The sequence below is a fragment of the Ornithodoros turicata genome, chromosome 4 (genome assembly GCF_037126465.1).
Source record: "Ornithodoros turicata isolate Travis chromosome 4, ASM3712646v1, whole genome shotgun sequence".
NCBI lineage: Eukaryota > Metazoa > Arthropoda > Arachnida > Ixodida > Argasidae > Ornithodoros > Ornithodoros turicata.
In genome coordinates, this window is record NC_088204.1 from 7,049,744 (window position 1) to 7,075,584 (window position 25,841).

Sequence of the window (25,841 nt, forward strand, 5' to 3'; positions counted from 1 at the left end):
TTCCCCCTCCCCCTCCTTTTGTCATGAGGGAACGATGGGGAGAAAGGGGGGAGGAAAAGTCCGATATGTGAACTGCAAACAGTTGCACTCCTCACTTTTCCTCTAGTCTCTTTTATCTGGAGCACGTGGTGTATGCGCGCGAAGGGTCGTGATTGGCCCGTTGCCGGCCGCCTTTCGGTGACGTAGTGCGCATGCCCGGTACATCACTGCGGTACAATGCTGTAAACTGGAAGGGTAAAGAGAGAGAGGGATTAATCGCTCATTTTACTGTAGACTCATTATCAGTGAGGAAGATAATGTCCCTGCATGTTAAGCCGAGTGTTGTTTTGGATAAAAAAAAAAGTATGGAAGCATATTTTGGGCTTGGACGGGAAAGTTCTTGAAGCAGACGACGAGCTTGGAAGCTTCTGTGCTGCATAATCTTGGAAGGCATAATCTCGTTGAAACTTTCTTTTTTTTTCTTTCTTTTTACTAGAGGATATTGTCTTCTAACTGTGATGAGGTTTCGAGAACTTTATGAAATCATTGAAAGTGCGGCTCGCGTGGTTGTAACATGGCACTCGACGGTAAGAAATAATCGATGGTAATCAGGGTTTGTTGGACAGAGACATGCCATGACTACCGTGACAATCATCCGCAGCCTTCACGTGTGTATGATACCACGCTGTATTCGCACTTAAACTGAACAGGAGATGAGGTTCAGAAGTTGGACAGTGTCCTTAAATTACGCCTTGCGAATAAAGTGTCCCGTCGTGTCCTGCGTGTCATGTAGCTCTTAAGCACCTTGTCAGCTAAAAATGCAGTGCTGATCTGCCTGAATAACCGCAGTATCGAAAGTAAAACCGCCCTGTCAAGCCAGGTATATTTTAGTCAAGGCCTTATCGAACATACTACGCACCTGTACCTGCACTCTGTTTGTAATACGATCTCTTAGACGTGTCTGTACTTCCACCAAAGATTTCTAGTACATCTTACACCTATTTTTGAAGCAACCATCGCGCACATTAAAGATTTCTACGCGGCGTTGCTTACTTTATCTTGCTTGATCCTTTTCGTACTCGAGATCTCTCCGAAACTGATAAAGGTAGAAAGCAGGACGAGAATGTCTACGACGGGGGTTATGATCCTTCTTGAAAGGGCACTTCGAGATGTTATCGGAATTGTTTTCGCAACCGACCTCGGCTGTACATAACTGATGGAGCTGGGTTCAATTTAGGGGAATTCGATATTGTATGCTGACAAATATCTCGAGTGGAGCGAGCAAGGTTACACTGTTGACTTTCTAGTAGTACGTTGTCCTGAATATAGGTCCCAGGTTGAGGTTGTGTACGACGCGAAGGTACAACTGCACAGTTTGCTTGTTCCCATATGCTGGTAGCGCGGAGTCGTTGTATGAGAAAGTGGGCTTATGGAAAAGGAGAATTATCCTTGAGTTTGAGGTAAGCACACGAAGACAGGCAAGCACAACGAGGTGGACAGTGTAGGACTTAAACTCAAGGAAATGTGGACTTTTTCACGCCTACACAACCCAAGCAGCACAATGCACTGAAAGTCGAGTGCAATAGTGGTGGTCGGTATGTGTCTTATCAGCGCACTTTAGCTTCACGAGTCTGTTCAAGGCCTTCCACATACCCGTCCACCCCTATTGCACTCGACTTTCAGTGCATTGTGCTGCTCGGGAAGCTAGCTCGCCTTGTTATCGTTTGTTCATCTAGATTTCTGGAGCTTGATAAAACGCTACGAGCGCTTGCTAAAGATAACGATAAAGCTCCCGGATTAGCTACTAATGTTGTTGGCTTGAATCTGGTCGCAGACTCCAATTATTGCCCCGATTGCTCTCAAACGTACCCTTCTGCGAGGAACAGTTTGGGTGCCAAGATGTCGGGGGGGGGGGGGGGTGGAACCTTAAACCACCGTAAGCCACTTTCGAGCAACCGTACCGAAGTATTAAAAAAACAAACAGCAATCTACTTCACATAAAACCACAAGCCTCCTCTGTCCTTCCCCCATCCCCCCAAATCTGCTCTCTCATCCCACCAACTGGATACCTAAATTCTTTCAACCCCCCCCCCCCCCCCCCCCGGATGCCGTCCTCCGCATTATAATACTAAACACAGCGATGACTTTTTGATAGCTGTATAAGCAACACGCGGCGAAAAGTCGAAGCTCAAAAACGGCCTCGCGCGCGCGCGCGTGCGCTGCATACCAAAACGTCGCGCGTAAACGTGCACACACACACACACAACGTTGCCAACATTCCAAATTTGCTATTCCGTCAAACCTCGCTCATCAGTCGGGTCCCATTACGAAAGCGGGGAGGTTGTTCGCCATTTGCCTAAAAGGCTTTTAATGCAGTTGACACACCTTACGACGACTATACGACCACGCTGTCTTTCCGGATTCGTCCTGGCTGTAGGATACGATGCTATTCATTTTCATTTACCGCTCTCGCCTGTTTTAACAGTATACTCTGTGTAAGGGGGCGAACATTTGCTCTTGCGAGACGTCTGTCAGAACTGATGCGACTTTATTTCACTGGGTCTCCCGTGAGTTGTGTTAAGGTGATGGAGAGAGGCGTCCCGGGGTGGAGAATTGTAGGATTTTCGCATTTTTCCTGTCTCTCTATGTGCCTTGAAGGTAATAGAAAGCGAATTCACTGAGAGAAATTAGATGTTTTCGTGAAATTGTACAGCTCGCAGTACGAAAGTTATCGATATTGGAGCGGACTGTTGGTTAGGGTAGAACATGTCAATGAACACGAAGGGTAATTTTCCTGACCAACAGCATTTCGTTAGACATGTATCCTGAATGTCACGTTGAGAACTTCATTAAAACCTATTCATATAGAAGCTGTGAAACGAAATCCCATCTTAGAGCAAGCCTCTTGCTTTAAGGTTTGCTTTAAGCTTAAGGCTTGCTGCGAGTACTAGCACAGCCTCGTGAAGGCTGTTCTAGTATTTGCGTACTGCTTCGGTTATGCTCTTAAAAATGAACTTCACCGCATAGCACGCTCTTAGCCAACCATCATCTCGAATGATATTGTTATCTTTCCGGGTTCGAATCCCGGTGCCAGCTGTGCTGTCTGGGGTTTTTCCTGGGTTTTCCTCAGACGCTTTCAGACATATGTCGGCACAGTTCCCTTAGAAGTCGGCCCAGGACGCACATTCCCCCAGGGCGTGAGTCGTGACGTTGCCCACATACGTGAGGCCGACAACGGCAAGCCCTATCACCACCACCACCACCACCATCATCATTTTTAAGAGTGTACATATCAATACGTAGCAACACCACTCACGCCCATTCATGACTTCCGGCTGGTACTCAGGCCGTGAAACCGAACCGTGTTATGAAGTTTGTGACTACTGTTAGCTATTTTTCGCATTACACTCGATCACCATGAATCATCCTCACCGAAATAAAGCTGCTGTTATTCCGAACATCCGAACGCATAGCAGGCTCCTAGCCATCTGTCATCCCAAAAAACATCGTTCTTCTCTCCCTGATTTGTTGAAAACGAGAGCAACTCGTCTTTTGTGACACTTATGCGGTCGCTTTAACTGTCACAAAAAGGCGTACGGCCCGTGGTTTCGTCAAATCGGGAGTTACAACCGTATCATTCTATGCAATGTTTACCTTCAGCGTGCTATGCGGTGAAGTTCTCCTGTAAGAGTAGTGCTGGACTCTAAGAAAAAAAGGGCGTGAAAAGGTGGTAACTTCTATAGTTGCCACCTACACTCTTAAAAATGAACTTCACCACATAGCGCGCTCCTAGCCAACCAATACCTCGAATGATATCGTTATCTGCCCTGATTTGTTGAAATCACGGGGCGTACGCCTTTTCTGTGACAGTTATGAACAGCATAAGTGTCACAGAAATGGCGTACGCCCCCCGTTTTCAACAAATCAGGGCAGATAACGATATCATTCGAGATAATGGTTGGCTAGGAGCGTGCTATGAGGTGAAGTTCATTTTTAAGAGTGTAGGTCAACATGGCGTCTGATAACGGGTGTAAAAGCGTGGTAAAAGCAATTATCATATACCCAAATTGCTACAAAAAGGCGTACGCCCCCCTCGCTAACCCTATCATTCGTGGCAGAGAGTGAAGTACCAGGTAGAACTTTGCAACCTTTTAGGCTTCTCCACCCTTGTTTCTAAAAGTGCTCCATCTTTAACATAACAATACACACGAGCACACACACACACACACGCACATCTACACATCTACCTTAAAAGATGTTTGACATCCGTCGCGCACCACCTCTACCAGCATGACATATACAGCTAAAGCAATCTAGACACGGATACAAACAACATCGCGATATATCGGGACTGGAACTAACCGAGACGTAGAATTGGCGACGCCCGACTCCTAACGAAGTGTTCAGGAAAACGAATGAAGACACGTCGCAGGTTTGTTAGGGGATCTCTTTTTCACAGTCGATCGTCGAAGAAAACGTCGAAGGGCACACAGACGATTAATATGAGCATGTGTGTGTGTGTGTGCGCGCGCGACGTTGTCGGCGGGAAACTGGTGGCGCCCCCCGTTGACGCCTTTGCGGGCCTTGGAACAAATTTCTCTGGGTCAAACGACATTTACGTGGTTTATTAATGAGGTCGTGCGTTGGAACCTCCAAGTTACCCCCGATTGTAACGAAGTTAGGAGCGTTTAGACGCTCGATGAATGTTCGTGTTTATCGGAGTCGTTTATCTGCCGGAAGATAGGTCTTTAATTTTGATCTGGGGACATTGGGCCTCGATATCTCTTACTAGATTTTGAAAGTCATTGTAGAAGGAAGCGCAAAAAGACGTTTGTTAAATGGTTTCAGTTGGGACAACGTTATACTTTTACTTTTCTCTTCTCAGTTGCATTTACTCCCTTATTAAGCTGTTCTTTTTACTCACTATTGTAGTCGTATTCAACTTAGGAAGGAAAAGAAATCTAGTCCGTCAGCTCTCAAAATATTACTGCGCCGCGAATAGGACGGCTGGGCACAGTGAGGTCACGCTCCCTGCTTGCGCCAGATAATGTAATCCACCATACTCACTCTACTTCCGTATTGGCTGTTAAGATTGGCCGCATGACACTACGCTGCGGCAGAAAGTGCGCTCCCCTACTGATGGCGCATGGCGGAGCTGCAGTATTTCTCCCGGCGCGCTATTGCTTCTCCTTATCTCCAACGGCGTATGTAGCTGACGGACTAGATTTCTTTTCCTTCTTATGTTAAACACGGGTGTAGTTTTTTATAGTTACGGGTATAGGGTCTTTCATTTCGTGCGCAACAAGTGATCGAATTTTACTAATTATTGCATTTACATTGAGATTCCGATAGGGCCCCCCTAGGAGCACGGATAATATTGACAGTGCCCACATCCATGCACGCGGACACACACATATATATATAACCCTGTACCTCCAGCTATATCCTCAAACCAATCTCTTTGTATCCAAACTTGAGTACTACGATCACTACTTTGTAAGCGCAGGCACTTCTTATTCAACGCTGGACGCAGGCGGCACTAAAATTTCCGCTTTCATTATGAGCTTCGAAAAATGAACCAGTTGCGACGACACCCCGAAAGGAGTCGGAAAAAAATTTTGATCACAGCTTTCCGGTATCAAATATGCCATCTATGACTCACACCGTTTCTACATATATGCGTCTCATAGAGGCTATCACGTATCAGAGATCCAACTTAGCGTGAAAGGATAAAAAAAAAAGTGAGGCGGGCTCTTCATCTCTGTAAAAGTGACGTTGGGGAGGTCTTCATGACGGGTACCCGTAATTACATTATCTCGTCGAAGAGAGAACGACATTGAGAGCCAAATCAGATTAATAATTAGCGCCTTCCTCTGGATGGACGGGCTGCTATACGAGTATCACTGGATCACCTTATTCGGCATGCACGCCTGAGTGAAAGCCGCCATATCAACTTGCTCCGGGGGATTTCCAGCCGTGTCTCGCGGAGTCTCGTTTCCCACGTGACGCTATATGCTACGTCTGCGCTAACGAACAGCGTCACGTGATCAGGGCTACTGTTTTACGAGGCAAGGAATGCGGAGATGCATATTTCCAAATAGGTGTCTCGTAGATTCTCGTCTCTCGAAGGAGCTGCTCTAACAAAGCGCTGCGTCATCTGCGTTAACGCGCGAAGTCATGTGACGCTCGTGTCGTCGACAGTCAGTAGTTGTAGTCGCGTGATGCTAGCATTGTGCTGGGTGAACTTGATGCTGAACTTGATGCGAACGAGGAACAACGGTTGTCGTTCAGTTGTTGTGCTCAAAGATTATGAGCGTCACGCATGCAGACTTCCGCAAATCGCCACCTCGCGTTCTATTCAGCGAAAGGAGCAGTAGGACAGGATAGTTATTGATTTATTATTGAATGAATGAATGATTTATATTGAATGAATTATTCATTCACCTCGGACTGTTTGTATGGGCGCCGGAAGAGTCGTATAGACGCGCGCTCGACGGAGTTAATAGCGGAAGCTACACTCTTAAAAATGAACTTCACCGCATAGCACGCTCTTAGCCAACCATCATCTCAAATGATATCGTTATCTGCCCTGATTTGTTGAAAACGGGAGGCGTACGCCTTTTCTGTGACAATTATGAACAGCATAAGTGTCACAAAAAAGGCGTACGCCTCCCGTTTTCAACAAATCAGGGCAGATAACGATATCATTTGAGATGATGGTTGACTAAGAGCGTGCTATGCGGTGAAGTTCATTTCTAAGACTGTATAGCGGAGACTGCACTCTAAGAGATAAAGGAGTAAATTGGACGTCAAGTTCAGCTTCCAGTCCCCGTGTTGCGTTTACTCCTCATTTTAGTCCCCCGACCCGGAAATTTACTCCTCAGCACTCCAAACAATCGCAATAGTTTCACAGAAACTCCCGCGCACTTAGTCCCGAAAGGGACTAAAATAACTCCGCTGTTTCTTTGTGTGTTTTTTTTCCTTCTTCTTAGAATGTACTATACCACACACTGTGAACCCGGAGGGTATGATAAAATACGATGTTAGAGAGAGAGAGAGAGAGAAAAAAAAGGCGCAGGGGTACCCATTACCTATTTCCCGAGCACTCTCAGCTGTACAAGGCAAGCCGAATTTTTGCACACGGAAGTGTCACACTTAGGTGATGGATTTAATGAATAAAAAATCGTAAAATAGAAAGCGTAAAATGTATAAGCGCTAGAAAGTCTATATGTAACGGAAGAGAACGGGTGCCGCTTAACAAAGAGAGCGGCACTAATTGAAGCCAAAAGGAAAAAAAAAAAAAAACTCACGATTAGGGGCAGCTACAAGAGTTCAGGTGCAAAGGTTCGAGGATATTTTACTCGCTCGTTAATTTTCGCAGATATACTTTAATGACAGACCCGGTGATAATGATTTTCTTCTTCCTTTTTGTTCGAAGAAACTCGGGGTATGTGGATTCCGCTTCCAATTTTACGGCGCATTGTTCTTAATTGCGCTTTTTTTTCTTTTTTTTTTTTTCTGAGTCCTCCCGGCAGTTCGTGCGGTCCTCTTAGATCATTGTCACGTGTGAGGTAATTAGCTTCAGATTAGGGGGGCGAGGGAGGAGGGGTAAGCACGGACTTCATCGAAAGGTGAGGACAGTGATCGGTGCGTTGATGATTGTGTCCGATGAAAAGGAATTTAGCAGCTGACGAACCGAGCAATTCTTGGAGTGGGCTCGAAGCTCAAAGAAAGTTTGATAGTGTTACGGAGCTTTTGTGAACTGTGTGACAAGCTGTCATTCTGCAGCTTTTTGTCCGTGCCCCTCACCCGCACCAAATTGTCGAAAATAAATTGGAATTGAAACGGCGCTTCATGTTGATAGTGAACGAGGAACCAAATAGAGAGCTCCGTGATGTCGGCAACCTGGAATGATTTACTCTGTGTAAACTGATAGCCATTCTTTCTGGGTACAAGGACTATCATCCTAACCAAGCTCGTCTAAAGGAGAATGGGAAATGGGACGTTCACGAATTTACAACGTGTTGCCAAAAATATTCTACTTTCTTCCCGTTTAATAATTTATTGATGCGAGGCAAAAGGATAATTGATCATTTGTAGCTTTACGTCGCGGGACAACTATGGTGAATAAAAAAAAAAGAAAAAAGAAGTGGTACTGAAACATATTTCAACGCATTAACCGTTATCGGTCCAGCGCGTAGACAGTTTATTATCATTCGTTCATGGCAAATATAATCTGTAAACCACGAAAAATATCAATAAAATAAGAGTGCCTATGGACGAGATCATCAAGATAAAGCCGATTGTCTCACTATCCACGTAGCACACCGACATCCTGAGGTTATGCACGGTACAGATACGGTATTGTGTACGTTGCACTTGCATTGGCAACTTTATACCTTATTATGACACGTATGCTGTTCATAATTGTCACAAAAAAGGCGTACGCTTCCCGTTTTCAACAAATCAGGGCAGATAACGATATGATTCGATATAATGGTTGGCTAGGAGCGTGCTATGCGGTGAACTTCATTTTTAAGAGTGTAGGCATACGGCAAAGATAATGCATTAAACGGAATGGCATTTACTACCTGATGAAAACAGGAGGTGTATGCCTTGTCTGTTACAATTATGTTCCGCATAATTGTCACAAAAAAGGCGTACGCCTCCTGTTTTCATCAAATCAGGGGAGAGGACGATGTCATTCGAGATGATGGTTGGTTAGGAGGTGAAGTAAATGACATTCCGTTTCATGCATTATATTTGCGGTGTGGCTATACAACATCGTTTGTTCTATCGAATTACGCTTGTGACGTTTATTCCGTAAGTCGGTTTCAATCTTCCGATTTTATTGCCTTTAGGTAGAGAAAAAAAGCCGAGAAGGCCTGACGAAAGCTCGTGCTCCAATTACATTATTGTATTACATTGTACCGAAGCAAAAATAAAACTAAATACACAGTCGGGACCAGAATCACTAAATCGCGTCTATAGTATGAAGCAATTAAATTTCTATTTAGTCATTTATTAATAGATAAAAAGAAACTCAGTTGTATTATTCGAACATACTGACGAAAACCTGAAGCAGACACGTATTTTAGCCGAACGTTAACCATAACTTGTCCTGCACAAAGGTATATATATCATTGCTCAGTTCGAAATTGATAAATAGATACTCGCTTTCCTAGATCTTTAGATTGCACAGTAATTACCTGACCGTGTTGTCCGTCTTAATAAACAGCAGCAGTAGTACATGTCTCCCAACTAGGACACGGGGTGTGCTAAAAGCACTATTGCCTTCCTAACGAACAAACATCTCATTTCCTCACTGTGCCTCACGTCGCGTGGAAAAAATAAAATAAAATAAATAAATAACCACGAAGAACTACAATCCCTCGGTGTTCTCTTGTACCGGTTTACCCAACGAATTGCGACAACTTTCCGAAATCTTCAAATCACAATCTTCCCCGAGGAATTAGAGCGCGGCGTATACGAGACGTGACCTTACTTCATAAACTCTTTGTCTCCGAGCTAAACTGAAGGCTTCTCACGAAAACAGGGCTGACAAAAACCCTCAACTGAAAAGAAAATGATTCTATAAGTATACGTGTGATCATGCGAGCAATAATAAGAATAATTTAGCTAATTATTAGCCGAAAGTAATACACGGGAAATTGCCTTTTAAAAGAAATAACGAGAGGAGACTTCTCTTGCGTGCCCCCGAGTGACAACATTTAGGTCTTCCGGACATTGACTTTTTCTTCACGTGCGCAGTAGCCTCCGGTTAAAGTCACCGCAGCATCAGTATAAGCGGAGGCGAAAACCAGAAAATGGCACAAAAATGCGTTTATAAGCGAAGAGTTACTAGAAGCGGTGTGGTCTGTGATGGGAGTCACTGTCTCGTTTATTTTCTGTTGTTATAGTATGTGAGAGCAAACATTGTGAACAGGAAGGGCTAGACAGTGCACGTAGAAAAATCCTCGGGGCAGAAGTATGCGGTATTTGCGCAAGGACTGGAGGAAAGTCGGGTTTTGATGTTGGGAGAGAAACGGTCAGAGGGGTCTTCCCATAATTGTATTAAGACCGACGCCTCGTCCCTGAGGAGATAGCCACATATTTTGGCGGACAAGATATGAGGCAGGGAAGTAGTATGTGTCGAGGGGACGTATCATAAAAAAAGATATCTTACATAAGCGAACTTAAATCGAAAGGGCCGAATATGCGCGTATTATTTATAATGTGCGTAAAGCATCTTATAGTAACACCCATTTTCATCATCATCGTCATCGACTCAAACCATAATTAGTCAGCAGTGACAATCACTAGGGCGGTAATATTATTATTATTATTATTATTACTACTACTTACTTACTTGCTTTATTTTACTGAGACACTGCTGAAACTATACGGGACGAAAAAAAAACTACTACTGGCAGTACTATTTATCTATTTATTTATTTATGATTTTGATACTATTTTGACAACAAAACGCCTGTATATGAATGTACACAATTACAATAAAGAAAGAGGAAACAAATATATGGCGTAGAGATGCCTCTTAGATTACGGATTAGGTCACAAAAATACGCAAGTCAGTGGACATGCATATGTGCATGAGGAGGCGACCAACATGACATGTTACAACGTTATTCGCTCTAAGAAAAAAAGGGTGTGAAAAGGTGGTAACTTATATAGTTACCACCTACACTCTTAAAAATGAACTTCACCGCATAGCACGCTCCTGGCCAACCATAATCTTGAATGATATCGTTATCTGCCCTGATTTGTTGAAAACGGGAGGCGTACGCCTTTTTTGTGACAATTATGAACAGCATAAGTATCTCAAAAAAGGCGTACGCCTCCCGTTTTCAACAAATCAGGACAGATAACGATATCATTCGAGATCATGGTTGGCTAGGAGCGTGCTATGCGGTGAAGTTCATTTTTAAGAGTGTAGGTCAACATAGCGTCTGATAAAGGGTGCAAAAGGGTGGCAGAAACAATTATCATATATCAAAAATTACTACAAAGAGGCGTACGCCCCCCTCGCTCAGCGAATCAGAAGCGGTAACCCTCGTGGCAGAGAGTGAGGTAGCAGGTAGAACTTTGCAACCTTTTTAGGCACAACATATGCGTCAACTATTATCACCTAAAAGGTGTAACTCCTGCACCCTTTTTTCTAAGAGTGTTGCAACACGACTGAATTGACATTACAAGTTTTAAAACCGGGTTCATCGGGCTCTTCATGGCACGGCCCACCTAAAAACCCTTGCATGTCCTCACAATACGGAGTAAAAGCTTCGGTTCACAGAATAAATCCACCTTAACGCATAAAGATAAGCTTCCAGAACGTCGGGATGAACGCGTGCAAAAACATACAAATCCAAAGCCTGTTTCGGAGCGTCGTTTCCTTCCGCGTATGCCTTTTCCTTACCTTTTTTTCTTCTTCTTCTTCTTCTGATCCCTGTTTTACGCCGTCTTTACCGCAGCGTGGGAGGGAGCTTTTCAAAGCTGTCAACAAACTGACCGAAGACGTGGGAACTAACGCCACCTGCCGTTAATTGCTCTCGAAAAAAGAGGGAAGTTTTGCGTGTACCACGTTCTGCGCGTCTTTTTTTTTTTCTTTTTTTTTTCTTTAACGTAAGTTGATTTGGTTCGCGTATTGCAGAGTATTTTACTAAAGTCTTTACGTTGTATTGACAGCACGGCTTCGACTTCCCTGTAAGCGGGCCGGGCATGTTTTCGGAAGCGAGCCCGAAGCATCTGCCTGCTTTACCTCGTACACACCAACGACATAGGACGCATTGAATGTGGACATCAAGACGCCTCTCGTATGCGATACTGTTACAAACTCCAAAGATGTACACTCTAAAAGCAGCGTTTTACCGCATACCACGGTCCTACACTCTAAAAACTGAACTTCACCGCATAGCACGCTCTGCGCCAACCATTGCCACGAATGATACGGTTCTCGCTTCTGATTCGAGGAGAGAGGGGGGCGTACACCTTTTTGTGTCAATTAGCTCTATCCAAATTGACACAAAAAGGCGTACGCCCACCCCTCTCTCTCTCTCTCTTCGAATCAGAAGCGATAACCCTACCATTCGTGGCAATGGTGTGCGCACAGCGTGTTATGCGGTGAAGTTCAGTTTTTAGAGTGTAGCCAACCTCATCCCGAATGACAACGTTCTCTCCCTTGATTTGATGAAAACGGGGGCGGGGGGGGGGGGGAAGGGGGGGGGTCACGTCATTTTTGTGGCAGTTATCAAACGGCATAATGCCACAAAAATGGCGTACGCCCCCCGTTTTTAGCAAATACGAGGAAAGAACGATGTCAATCGGGTTGATGGTTGGCTACGAGCGTGCTTATGCGGTGAGGAACTAACGGAAAGCCCGCTTCCCCACAATAACGCTATCGTTGCTGGAGAGCACGCTTTACAGGGGCCGATAGATTGGTACGCTGTAAACTTTACTCGTACCTTCGGGATTTTTTTTACCTTCTTTCAGAGATAATAATAATTGGGATTCGATTTACACGTGAAGTAAATCTGTCCACCACGTTGGATTCTTTAACGTGCGCCGGAAATCTCCGGCAGACGGTGCTGGAAGGAATGTTTACCTCCCTCCATTGCCACTATCTCCGGCCGGTATCAAACCCGCTTACAGACGTATGTACGTTTATTCTAACCTAATTTTGTGGACTATAGTCATTTGTTAGTCAGATTTATGAATATAATCAGAATCGCCATCAATGTTATTTCGGTGTACATGTGATTTGTTGGGGGTGGCCGGTGTTTAAAGCTGCTATCACAACCAGTGGCGATACTAGGGGGGTGCGGCGGGTGTGGTCCGCACTGGGTGAAGCGCGACGCGCTTCACCCAGTGGGAAGGGGTGACGCGCCCCACCAATACTGCCGTTTCCTCCCGTTCTCTGCGGCACGATGACGCAAAAAACAACATAAGGAGCCTTCTGCGAGGCACTTTTTTTTTCTGTGATATGTTTATTTATCGCGAATCGCCTATGGTACGGAAAGGTATCCGTTAATGGGGGAATGGGGTGGGGTGGGGGGTGACGCAAAGAGCTCCCGCACCGGGTGACGCGTACACTCTTAAAAATAAACTTCACCGCATAGCACGCTCCTAGCCAACCATTATCTCGAATGATATCGTTATCTGCCCTGATTTGTTGACAACAGGGGGCGTACGCCTTTTCTGTGACAATTATGAACAGCATAAGTGTCACAGAAATGGCGTACGCCCCCCGTTTTCAACAAATCAGGGCAGATAACCATATCATTCGAGATAATGGTTGGCTAGGAGCGTGCTATGCGGTGAAGTTCATTTTTAAGCGTGTACCCTTGCGACGCCACTGATCACAACGGGCTGCACTCTAAGAAAAAAAAGGTAGAATTTTCTACCCATTTCGGTAGAGCTGTATTGCAACTACGTTTCTACTCCAACCAATTTTACCTTTTGGGTATAACTGCAGAGTAGAAACTGTCGTTCTACCAGCTTGAGTAGGAAATTCTACTTTTTCTTTTTTTTTTCTTAGAGTGTACTTTTGACACCATTGTTTTTGCTAGTAAAACGGCATTTGACATACGTAAGAAGTTGTTGTTGTTGTTTTGTTATTATTATTACAGATGAATGCCGTCCTAGTGCCAGCGCCCGAAAGTGTGAGACACGATGTGAAAAATAGAGACAGAGAAAAAAAAACACACATTGCGAGAAAAGAGTGGTATTTTTTTATTCCGCCTCTTTCCTTTTCTTCAACGTGTGCGCTTTCCTTTACAAGTAGCAGAACCGAAAGAAAGAAAAAAAAAGAAACGTTAGTACTCTGGAAGCATTGAAGCAGGACTGTATGACACGCCCCGTTTCGCCGCGTCGCCCTCTAGCGACGAAAAAAGAAAACAACCAGAATAGAGGGGGAAAAGCCTGCGCGAACGCGAAACTACGAAACCTGTCCATCACCATTCACGTTGTCCGATGTCAAAGCGTGAGAAAAGCGCCTCCTGCTTTAGTTGAAACGCCAGGCCACAATTTTCTCGCGCGCATGTAGACGTCTACTATTTTCCCCATTTGCGTGTTGGTGCTTTTTTTTTACCGGCTTGTTGTCATGGAAACGGTTATGTTTACGACGCCATCGCGTCATCCGCGTGGGTCTGTTGTGTTTGCCCACCAGCTTGGTGGCCGTTCTTTTTTTTTTTTTTTTCGGTTGTATTTGCATGATTTTACCTTTTGTTTCGAAAGTGCGCACCCTCTCGGGTAAATATTGGGGTGGAGATATGACAGGCGGTATAATGACTTCGCACAAAATCGCGTGTCTTGCGGTTCGCGGTAAAGTTCTGGACTTTCTCAGAAGGACGTTTAAGAAAGTGATAAACTTCTCGTGTAATCTCCTTGGAGGAGGCAATTTTATTCGCAAATTGTAAAGAACGATGCGGGAAATACGGCGTAATATTCGGGATGAGAACGGTAATTACTTTGAAGTTATTTCGGAAAGGAGCGGGAATATGTACATAAAAAAAAAAGCTTGTGTGGAGAGGTTAATCGCAACAAATTAACACGTTCTATCCTACACTCTTAGAAATGAACTTCACCGCATAGCACGCTCCTAGCCAACCGTCATCTCGAATGATGTCGTTATCTGCCCTGATTTGTTTAAAACGGGAGGCGTACGCCTTTTTTTGTGACACTTACGCTGTTCATAATTGTCACAAAAAAGGCGTACGCCTCCCGTTTCCAACAAATCAGGGCAGATAACGATGTCAGTCGAGATGATGGTTGGCTAGGAGCGCGCTCTGCGGTGAAGTTCATTTTCAAGCGTGTACACACTGTTAAAACAGAACTTCACCACATAGCACGCTCCTAGCCAACCATCATTCCGAATGATATGATTCTGTGCACTGATTTGTTGAAAATGGGAGGAGGCGCCTATCTGGGACAGATTATCTTGTCCCAGATAGGCGCCTCCCCCCTGTTTTGAACAAATCATGACACGGAATGATATCATTCAGTATGATGGTTGGCTAGGAGCGTGCTATGTGGTGAAACTCTGTTTTAACAGTGCAGGTTATTACCTGCTAGCAACTGGGGCCGGGAGGCCACTCCTGTAATTAAGGCTATTTAAAAAAAAATGTTCAAATATTTTTTAAATTTCCAATTTTTTCAAAAGCATTTTCTCAATCAGTACGCAAAACGCCTTTTTATTTTTATTTTTTACTCCTATATTTCACATAGCATACATGTCCGTCAGTTTTGCTTTTTTTTTTTTTCTTTTCTTCTCTCTCTTTGCTTCGCACTATCACAGCCCCGATCTTCTTGTTTTGAGAGAGACAAGGAGACGTCTACAAGTCATACTGAACGACAGAGTATAGTCACGAGCAAAAAAAAGCGGCAGCGACCCACCCATTTATGACGACTTCGTCAATTCTCTCATCTCTTTCATTTCTTTCCTTATATTTTCATAACTCTTTCGCCGCACGAACGTGATTTTCTAGTCCCATTTCGTTCATACTTCTATTTCACATAAAATACAAATTCCAAATAGGAAGAGGGAGAGGAAAGCACATTGGTTGCCCGCCTGTCAGTCCGCATTGCCTCCTTCCTTCTCTGAAAGCACGTCATTCCCAGCCGTAACGTGCACACAAAGGCCTGTCAATCCACATTCTTCTCTACCCATGTATTTATAAGCGTCTTTTTCATACTTCTAAACGAAACCGTTTTTCCTTATTTGCTCCGCTCCCAACCCATTCTCCCCTTGGGCACTCTTTCGTGCGAAATGTACAAAATGGCACGAACACAACTCAAGTTTGCGCTTGTTGTTGATAAAAACAGCCTCCCCCCCCCCCTTATCCGAGTTATTATTTCTCGTACTACTATTTCCTTATCGACATATTGCTATCAGAACCGTCGCCATTTCGTTCACGACGGCGTGGATCCTCCTGAAGCGATTTGGCGGACTAGTGTCATCTTTGCGTGCAAGAGGGTATCAGAGAAGTATGTCTCTACTCTAGCGTTTGTGTAGCGTGGTTCTTCTCGCGAGCGTATTATAAAGGGATTGAAAAAGCATCGTTCTACGTGGATCGATGGGTAAATTGGATAAAATCAGATACGCGCGGCGGACTTACTATAGGGCGGGTATCGCAGCTTTCTGACTACCTTGTTTTATTTTTATTTTTTCATTCTAACTGTGATGTAATCACTGACTACCCTTGCCATTATCATTGCTTTGTGTGATTCTTGACTGCGATATTTTGTCGGTAACAGCTACACTCTTAGAAATGAACTTCACCGCATAGCACGCTCCTGGCCAACCATAATCTTGGATGATATCGTTATCTGCCCTGATTTGTTGAAAACGGGAGGCGTACGCCTTTTTTGTGACAATTATGAACAGCACAAGTGTCACAAAAAAGGCGTACGCCTCCCGTTTTCAACAAATCAGGACAGATAACGATGTCATTCGAGATGATGGTTGGCTAGGAGCGTGCTATGCGGTGAAGTTCAATTTTAAGAGTGTAGGTCTCCTGCATTGCATTTATGCACTTTTGCACGTTCGTTAGTTGGAGTGTACCTTTGATTTGATTTGTAAAAGAAAAAAAATTTAGATGATGGAGTGTACCTACTTGTGCCATGACCGATAGCTTCTTCTAATTTCCTGTACCTACACAAGGCAACATAGCGACTTGGCAAGCAAGCATAACAGAGCTTTCATCAAATAGATCACATCATACGGTTATTATTTTTTTAGTAGTACACATTATTTTTATTTACACATATTATAGTACACATTTTTTTGCGAGCAGTATTACTGCGTTCGAAAGCACGTCACGCATGACGTGGAAGTTTATCCTCGCTCTTCACATAACTCTCAAGAGCTACAGCATCTTACACTTAACACTGTCACTCGCGTACTTCACCTTTCTCACCAGCACAGCGAATTGAAAATTCGAGTACATAGACGCGGCTGTTCGACGTTATATCAGTGTGATGCATCACTTCACAGAGCTAAACAGAAAGAGCAAAACTTTGTCCTTCCCGTACACCACCTCAATGTACTCACTATGTTGTGCTGTGCACTTAAAATAGAACCTCGCCGCACAATACACTCCTAGCCAACTGTCGTCACTGAAAACGGAAGGCGTACGCAATTTTGTGGCACCTATGCAGATACGTAAGTTGTCACCAAAAATTAGTTGCACTTTAGGTCCCCTTTAAAGGTGCGCTTTCGTTGTGACTCTTGGCTGCCTTTAGAGTGACTATAAAATATTGAAAATCGAAATACTCACGATCTTTCCCCCTCTCTCTCTCTTTTTCAGCATGCAAACGGAAAGAGGACCCTTCGGCGCCTACCTCTCAACAACCGGTGTCTGCTCCACCGCCGTCTTCGGGCCCGAAAAACCCCAACCAGCCCAAGAAGCCCCGCTTGGTGTTCACCGACTTGCAACGGCGAACGCTACAGGCCATCTTTAAGGAGACCAAGAGGCCCTCGAAAGAAATGCAGATCACCATCTCGCAGCAGCTCGGGCTCGAGCTGTCAACAGTCGGCAATTTCTTCATGAACGCGAGGCGCCGCTCGCAAGACAAGTGGCAGGATGAAGCGGACAAGAAATCATCCTCGTAACATGAACATGGAACAACATGGTCGGAGAAAACGATGATGATGGAATATAATATATAGACTACGTACGCTCGAACAGCCCGCGAGGTTCAAGTCAGAGAGACACGACGGTTGTGGCTATATACTTGAAAAATGAAGAAAACGCACGCTGCACAAGGTTGTCCACGGCCCGCCCCCCTTCTGTGCCCAGAGTTGTGTGTTAGCGGAAATAGTTTTTGCAGTAGTGATACCGTTGTTCTAGTCGTACGTTAGGTTCCTCTTTTGCTGCTCAGGGGTTGTGTATACGCCGTGACGCAAACATGATCCAGGGTCGAGAGACTATACGCTAGAAAGCTTACGCGGGGCCTCGGTCTCGTATTTATGTGTGTCCGAGTCTGCTGGTTAGACTACTCCTCAGGAGGCTACGACCTCACCGTTCGCCGGAAGCAGACGAAAATACACTCAATCAATCGATCAATTGCTGAAATAGCCCTCGCGTCTTCGGGGCTTCTTAAATCACGGATAATTACGCGGGCTGTTATGTCTCGGTCACGTGATGCCTGCCCAGAGCGACGGACGTTATCTCATGTGGAGGTGTTACACCATTCAATATTGAGTCGCAAATCAGGGAGTAACACTCGCGGAAAAGGGAGTAACATGTGCGGCAGACGGAGAAACAGTTGTGGAACACTAAGTGAAAAATCGCGCATGAGCAGCACGCACGTTTCAACCTATTTTCCATTTACGAATGTACAACTCCTGAGCAGCTCAAGAATCTTTACTCCCAAATGGGACGAAAAGGGACACGTTACAATTCCTACGATGGTACCACAGAAGGGGGAAGAGAGAAACAGGAGCGGCCGCGCGACCAGGTCACGTGGACCTTCAGCGTGAGTTGTGTGCGTGCGAGTGTTTGTGAGCCAACTGTGGACACTGAGGACATGTGGACACAAACGACACCTCCTCTCGGCCAGGGACATCCCACGTCCACGGCCGGCAGCAGCATTTAACGCTCTCTCTCTCTTCAGCACGGACAAAATGAGGACATCCCAGGTGTCCGCAGTGTTTGTTTGTTTGTTTCGTTTCTCTTCTCCCTTTTTCACGTTTGTGTCCACTCAGATTTTTCGTCCCGTTGTGTCCCTACAAAGTCCCGGTTACCCGCGCCAAGTTTCTCCCCTGGGGTGTTGAAAAGGAGTAAAACGTGATCTCACTCTCGCGTTTCTCGACATTTCAGTTTCTATTACGAGCAACTCCGTGAAACTCCGTTATAAAGATCTCAGTGTGACCGGGAGAAAATTCGATATACGCGGCATTTCGATAAAAGCGAAAGTGACGTTTACTTACGTTTACTGTAGCCTTCGAAGAGTGCGGAAACAACGCGGGAGCCTTAAAGCAAGAGTTCAAGCAGGCAAACAAACCTCAGTGACGAGCACGTTGGTAGCAGTGCCATTTTAAATCAAGGTGTCTAAAAAGATTTTTTTAAAAAAGAACGGACTTTCGTTGACTCGCAGTTCGCAGTAGGCGGACTCGGCTGGCAGTACACTTCCAATAATCCGTTCGAGACAGATGCATTTCGGCCGGGACAGTGTGAAACTTCAAATACAACGATAATTTCAAGAAAATATTTCGTTATAACGATGGTGTACCGTTGTTAAGAAACAATAACCACTAGCACGTCGTCCCAATTGATAAAAAAACACCTCGTTAACAATACTGCTCTTATTAGTCCCATTTCTTTCATTACCCTATACGGCCGTAAGTCTGTCCGAGTGGGAATGCGTCTTACTCCATTTGAACTCCCCAATTACTCCGTTATAGAGTGCACTTAGTCAAGACACGTTCACGCTACAGCAATACTGCAAGTTTAGAGGGACTAAACAGCATACATTCCTCACACAGTTAAGTGGGAAAAAAAGGTGTTAGTGTGTTGAAGTCACTTTCTTAGTCTAGCGAATGCACCGTTGTCTGCTTGATCAGTTCAAACTGGAGAGAATGCGCTGAGATTTGATTTCTTCTCGCATTCCAACGCCGCATTGATGTTCTTATTTATGCGTGCTCTTATCTCTGTAAATAGTGCATCGGTACATTCCATTTTCCTTGTAAGTTATACATATTTATTGTGTGAATTTTTATTCACGAAAACAATCTGGCTTACACTTAAATATTTATTATTTAATGTAAATATATTATTTATTGTGTTATATTTGTGCACCTACTTTTTACAACAGGTTGCTCTAGTCACTCACTCAGTCAATCATTAGGGTTCATTTACGTTGATCAATTAATGGGATGATTTTTTTCCCCCTGCTAGCAACATTCCAGTCTAGGTTCGAGTGATAATTCTAGTCAGTTGTGCAAGAAGTTCCCGGTATTTTTCGTAGGACGTTTTAAAAATTAATTATGTATTTATTAATTATGTTTATTATTTATTATGTGTGTTTTGTGCTTACTGGATGTGTAGTCAGTCTTGCTTTTATGCAGCCATACAGTATTTATTGTCATATTTATTGTCACACTATTTATTGCCATTTCATTTGATGATACATGCAATGTTTTTGTCACTTGCTGTGTTGTACCTGCTTTTGCGGATTCAGGATAGGGATACTCCACTGCAGCAGCCAAAACGCGCCCAGAGTTCCCGTCGGACAACTTGCAATCCTTTGTCACAGCGCAAGCAATCATTTAATTGAATTTCTCAAATAACGCGGTGCCTCTTTCAACTGCCCATGGCCGCTCCAATTGATTCGCGGTGCCGTCACAAAAGGAAATTAAAAAATAATTACAGGTAGTAGGTGTCAGAATTTCCCTGCTACACGTTCTACCATACAGGAAGAAAACTATTAGGGAGCAATTACAGCTTCTATCCCCTGGGTTGCAGTTACTCCCCAATCTTAGTCCCCTGACCCTGAAACTAACTCCCCGGTACTGCTACTGCTCCCTAAACTTCACATACACCTCAGTGTATTTAGTCCCCAAAAGGGATTAGTGGTTGTGTGGATGCATTTATCCCCAAAAGGCCTACATTTAATCGTTTTTTTTTAGAAACTCCAGAGGAAAAAAGCGCTTTCGCATTCGCTCATCCTTATTTCCCGTTTCACCTCCAGCAAGCGGGAACTCCGCGTCTTCCTCTTCCCGAAAAGTGGTCCAGTAGTAACAAACACTCATTGGCCAACCCAAACCTCAATTGTCTGGCGATTCGTCCACAATCGCTGGTCCCTCATTGGTTCGTTTGCATTTGAAACAGTACAAGTTTACTTATCCGTTCCCTTCCTCTTCCCTTTTTTCCCTTTTTTTTTACAGTGCAGAAAGAGGGCAAGCCCGGAATGTTCCGAGGTCGCCGTTGCACGCGAACTAAGACTACAATTAAGAGTGGGTGAAACTTGGTCTGCTTAATTACTCGTAAAGGCACGCTGCTTTCGGGAGAAGAGGAAAATGAAGAGGGGGGAAGGTGAAACGCAATTAAACTCCCCGCGCGCTCCGACGAGAATTCGGAGCGATTCGGTCAGCAAAATTTTAGCGAATCTAAACGGATATATATATGCGTAGATGGACGCGAATTAAGAATTACGAGTGGTGTGGAAGAGAGAGAGAGAGAAAAGAACTACTTAATCGGATATTATCATTGAAGGTGTAGGCACAGACTGTGGGATTCTTAATGTCCCAGTAAACTTCGGCCTTTGAAACATTGTCGTTCTCTTCAAACATAATCCGTGGAAAACATTTAAAGTGCGTTACGAAAATGTTACGCGGCATTTGCTACCTCTTTTGTTACTATAGCCTTCTCGCGACGGAAGGCCGCGAATTATCACGAATTGTCACTTTATTGTCCAGTTTATAATCACTTATCCTTATCGTTCCGGTCCCATTGGTACGGTGTCGGTGTTTCTTAATCTGAAAGAAATCCGCAAAGTACGTTTTATCATAAAAGTACATCCTCTTAATTACTGTTCAATTATTCTCTGAATTCCTAAATTGTTCTTAATTTCCGAGGAATTAGATCGTTATCCACCCATCACCTCATAGTCATCGATAGTCGGCAAATTTCCTCATTGGTTGTTACTTCATCTACTTGTTGTTGTCTTAATTGATGGATCTCCCGTTGTACGTCAAACCTCTGGATAACTTACGGTGTTGCAAAGTGCGCTATCCGAGCCTCAGAGCCGAGTATTAAAAGTATTTGTCACTTTACCGCCTCGATAAAGTAGTCGAGAGAGAGAGGGAAGCCCGTTTGGCGCATGGCCGATTCTACGGAATGCCTAAGCGGTGTTCCTATTAATTGCTGCTCATTAACCGCCCGAGCGGTCGCCATAGTTTCCGGCGGCAACTCTTAGTCCGCTAAAAGCGGCGGGAAAATTGCGAAGCTTTTTCTTACTGTCGCGGTGTCGTCTCATCACGTTTTCTTCTTCTTCTTCTTTTTTTTTTTTTCTCATATCTTCTGCAGTGACGTTGTTAAGAATTCCGACGAGGCAGGATGTCTGTGCGAGTCTTTGCTGCTTGTGGAGTAACTTAAACAATTGTGTGTTTTTTTTTTCTTTTCTTTATTCAACTGTTGTGTGGTTCACTCTGCTGTGTTAACGACAACAGTGCGACGCATCTTTATTTTTTACGGCATGAACGTCCTGCTGGTATTCGATGTTGCGGGGCTGCATTAGGTATTGTGACAATCCAGGCGTAGACCTCATATAGGTCTCTTTCGGAACCGGTGTTTTTTAGGATGAACAATATTGGACGTAAATACTCACTTGCACAAGATTGTTTATGTCACGTATTTATTTATTTAATTAATTTATTCATTGCCAGAGTGTCGTACGAGTCCATGGGAAACAGGTGGTCACTTGACGATGGTGTTTTGTTTCAGTTATTTTATTCATTGGAAACGACAATTACGTTTAATGCCAATGCCTGCGTTACTTTACGTGAGTAGGTTATTTGTACGCAAATAATAGCTTTCACACGATGATACCTTTATCGCTTCTACTCTCTTTACCCAGTTTAGCCTTTAAGTTTATTATCCAGCAAACATTTAGGATCCGGCTTATTCCTATGTTACAAGCAAGAGACGTATTTTATTGGAACGAAATTGCTGTATTGCATTAACGTGTTCATCGTTACAACATAATCGTATATTTGCAAATACGCAGAAGGAAAAAAAAAAAGCTAAAAAATTGCAAGGTGACAGCGTGACAGACTTGTTGAGCACTCACCCTTCCCAAAGTTAAGTTACTGTCTACTACCCTTATTGTGTAGAAAGAGAAAAAAAAAATCCTTGCTGTGTGAAAGGAAGCCACAAAACCACATTCGCGCACTTTCCAACCAATAGCGCGTGTGTGGCGCGCATGCCGTCACCGTTGTAACAATATGCAAACTAACAGACACACACTCACAGAGGGCGCTCTCACAAGATGGCCGGCCATCTCGTCTGCTTCGCTTACGAAGAAGCAGAAATCCCGCGCCGACAAACAACCCAGCAAAAAAAGATGGCCGCTTTATTTTGTAACATGAAATCTATGTCCTCGTTCACTGTACACAGTTGTCTATTTAGGCATTATAGATCACCCGTTCTGCAGGTATTTAGCGATATTCAACGCGGAGCTGCCGTTTGCGGTTGGAAGGAAAAAAAAAAACAAAAAAAAAAACAAGGCTTGGTTTTGCCGTTTCTCATCCACTTCTGCTGCATGTCCTGTTGACCCGAAAAAGGATACGTGTGGCATCAACTGCGAAGTAGCTGTAAATAAACATTGGGACACGTAGCAACCGATTCGGAAGGAAGTACGTAACTTTTTTTGTGTGGTACTTGGATTGGATTGTCTTGGATTATCTTTCATTGGGTTCTTTGCAAACTACCCCTATTCGCTAATTGAGATTGGCTATTCTTGTAGAAGTGCACATGTGACCAACATATTTGCATCGCTTCGTCTTAATTTCATCGAACGATTTGCATCTTACTCGTTTTACGGAACCTTGTCGTGCCCGTTACATTCGTTCTACCTCTACTAGCTGCTCACGCCCATTTCGTGACGTGGGCACTTGCCCCAGCCAATCACATTGGAGAACGCGTCCACGTCAGGGGCCTTAAATATGCACAATATCCTTATGTGTTTATATCGGATTCTGGCAGAGCTACAATACCGAAGGAAATGCAAAACAGAGGATTAGTTTGTGCTGATAGTAAAAGTATCGTAAACTTGGCGCAAGTGAAAATTAATGGGTTTAATTACGGGAGTGATACGACAACAGTGTACGAATGCGAATACCGATTGGTTAACATAAAATGTTGGGAAAAACTTGCGCGAGTTCAAAAAAACTGAGAGTCCGATCATATATATATATATATATGGAAATAAACGAATTGAATTGAATATATATATATATATACAAAAAAAAAACGAAACACGATATTAACCTTAGCGTGAAAGCCTGCGGTTATTTGGACTGCCCTTTGTCGGTAAAGTGAAAACATATGTGTAGAGACTGTCCACTTTAAGATGGTGATGCATTGGAGTGACAAGTTCGGAATTCCGTTTCATCATGTTGTCTTCCATGCATTTTAGTGACAACAAAACTGAAAGAGGCAAAAGTGAATTGGCCCTCTTCTGAAAGCCACAGCGAACGATACGGGTTTGAGGCAGCGTTATAGAAGGCACTTAGAACTGGTATCTAATGTCTTTTTGAACAGCGTAAAACGAGCATTTTATTGCACCCACCCTGTCACTATTGGGGGTGAAAAAAAAAAAAAAAAAGAAAGAGGAAAAAATGTCGTCCCGCATTCAAAGTAGATCACTTCGCGCACGCACGCACACAAAAGGAAAAGTGCCGTTTGTTTTGCTTATTCTCTGTGTGGCACTCCTATTTCGAAACGCAAAACGTTGATGTCCGGTTATTCGAATTATCGGGCATTGTACTGCTTTGTACATGCTTTATGGGTCAGTGGAGTCGTCCTTCATGTTGTGTTATGTTGTGCCATCGTATGATAATATAGACTATTTTGTTCGCAGAAAACAAAAAGGGTTACGCCGTGTTCCAATTAAGTTTGTCTAATAATGTAAACGTGCTAATCACCTGTAGCTAAAAGAAGCGAAAACCTCTAAACTAGACACGCTTTTCGTGACATAAGCAGTCAGACTTGGGGATCGATTGCGGGATGTTGGTTTCGCATGCGATTTGGAACGCATACCAATGCCGAATTTCCAGCAAAGAAGAAGAAGAAAGAAAGAAAAGAACGGCAGTCGCGCGTAAAAGCCGCAGCATCGAGACGAGACTCGCTAGTTTCGCCATCTTCCGACTACGATGCAAACTGCAGATGATATCGCCTGCCCGGTTTTTTCAATGATGACGATGAACGTTGCTTTATCGTTCCTGTATCACTGTACATAGTTATCAGCCGGATAATATGTCTCACATCGTCGCCCCATAGCAATAAAGTGCAGACGGCACCTCACTTTACTCAGAAAAATAAACAAAAAAACAACAAAAAAAATGCCTCCCACACCACACCGCGGTTTCGGTTGGGGCAAAATGCTCATGCACTGCACCAAATAAAATGACGTCTTGTGGCGCCACCTTTTTCTGTATTCTCTCCCGTGTAGTTTTGTAAAGAAAGAGTGTCTATGCTGCCCCATCATGTTTTAGTTTCGGTTTCTTTACCGTCTACGTTTGGTGTGTTGCGCGCGATTGCCTATGTGTCTTTATCGAGCAGAAACCTGATGGCAACATTGACAGAATAAAGACTAGCCACGGAACTGTCGCTGTTCTTCCTCTTCTTTCTGCTGATTACTCTGACGTGTTCGCACGATGGTAAGTGTCTCGCTGCAGCGCTGATAACAGCGCGTGACGTCGCCTTGACAGCCGATAAGATATGCACTCAATGAACAGGGAGATTATTTATTTATACCCTCAGGGCCAAGCGCTACAGAGGGGAGTGGTTATATGAAATTAGCAATACACAGATGAAAATTGGTTGGATTAATACGTATCATTGAAGACGGAAGGTGGTTCCAGTCCAAGCTTGTTCGGGGTACAAAAGAGTTAGATAATAAATCGGTCTTGAAAAGCGGTATTCCCACCTTATGTTGACGATCAATACGCGAGGAGATAAACCAGGGTGCAGTGAGCAAATGTTCTTTTAGTATATAGATAGGATAAACCGAGCCGGGCGGTTTTGAATGCTCTCAAGTTGAAGGATTAATGTGGAGTGAGTTGGAGTCCCAGACAGAGGATGCATATTCAAGTTTGGGACGAGCAAAAGTCTTATATATAGTGTTAA

At 44.0% G+C, this 25,841-nt stretch overlaps 1 protein-coding gene across 2 annotated transcripts in view; it reads left to right on the forward strand.

Annotated features, from left to right (window-relative positions):
• The window catches only part of LOC135390870 (one cut domain family member 2-like), a 113,246-nt gene extending 87,935 nt beyond the window's left edge, over positions 1-25,311 (forward strand). For both annotated transcript variants that reach the window (XM_064620819.1, XM_064620820.1), the window contains one exon: positions 17,298-25,311. In XM_064620819.1, the coding sequence (XP_064476889.1) occupies positions 17,298-17,602 (305 nt within the window). In that variant the 3' untranslated portion in view covers positions 17,603-25,311. The remainder of the gene's footprint in view (positions 1-17,297) is intronic.
• The last annotated feature ends 530 nt before the right edge of the window (positions 25,312-25,841 follow it).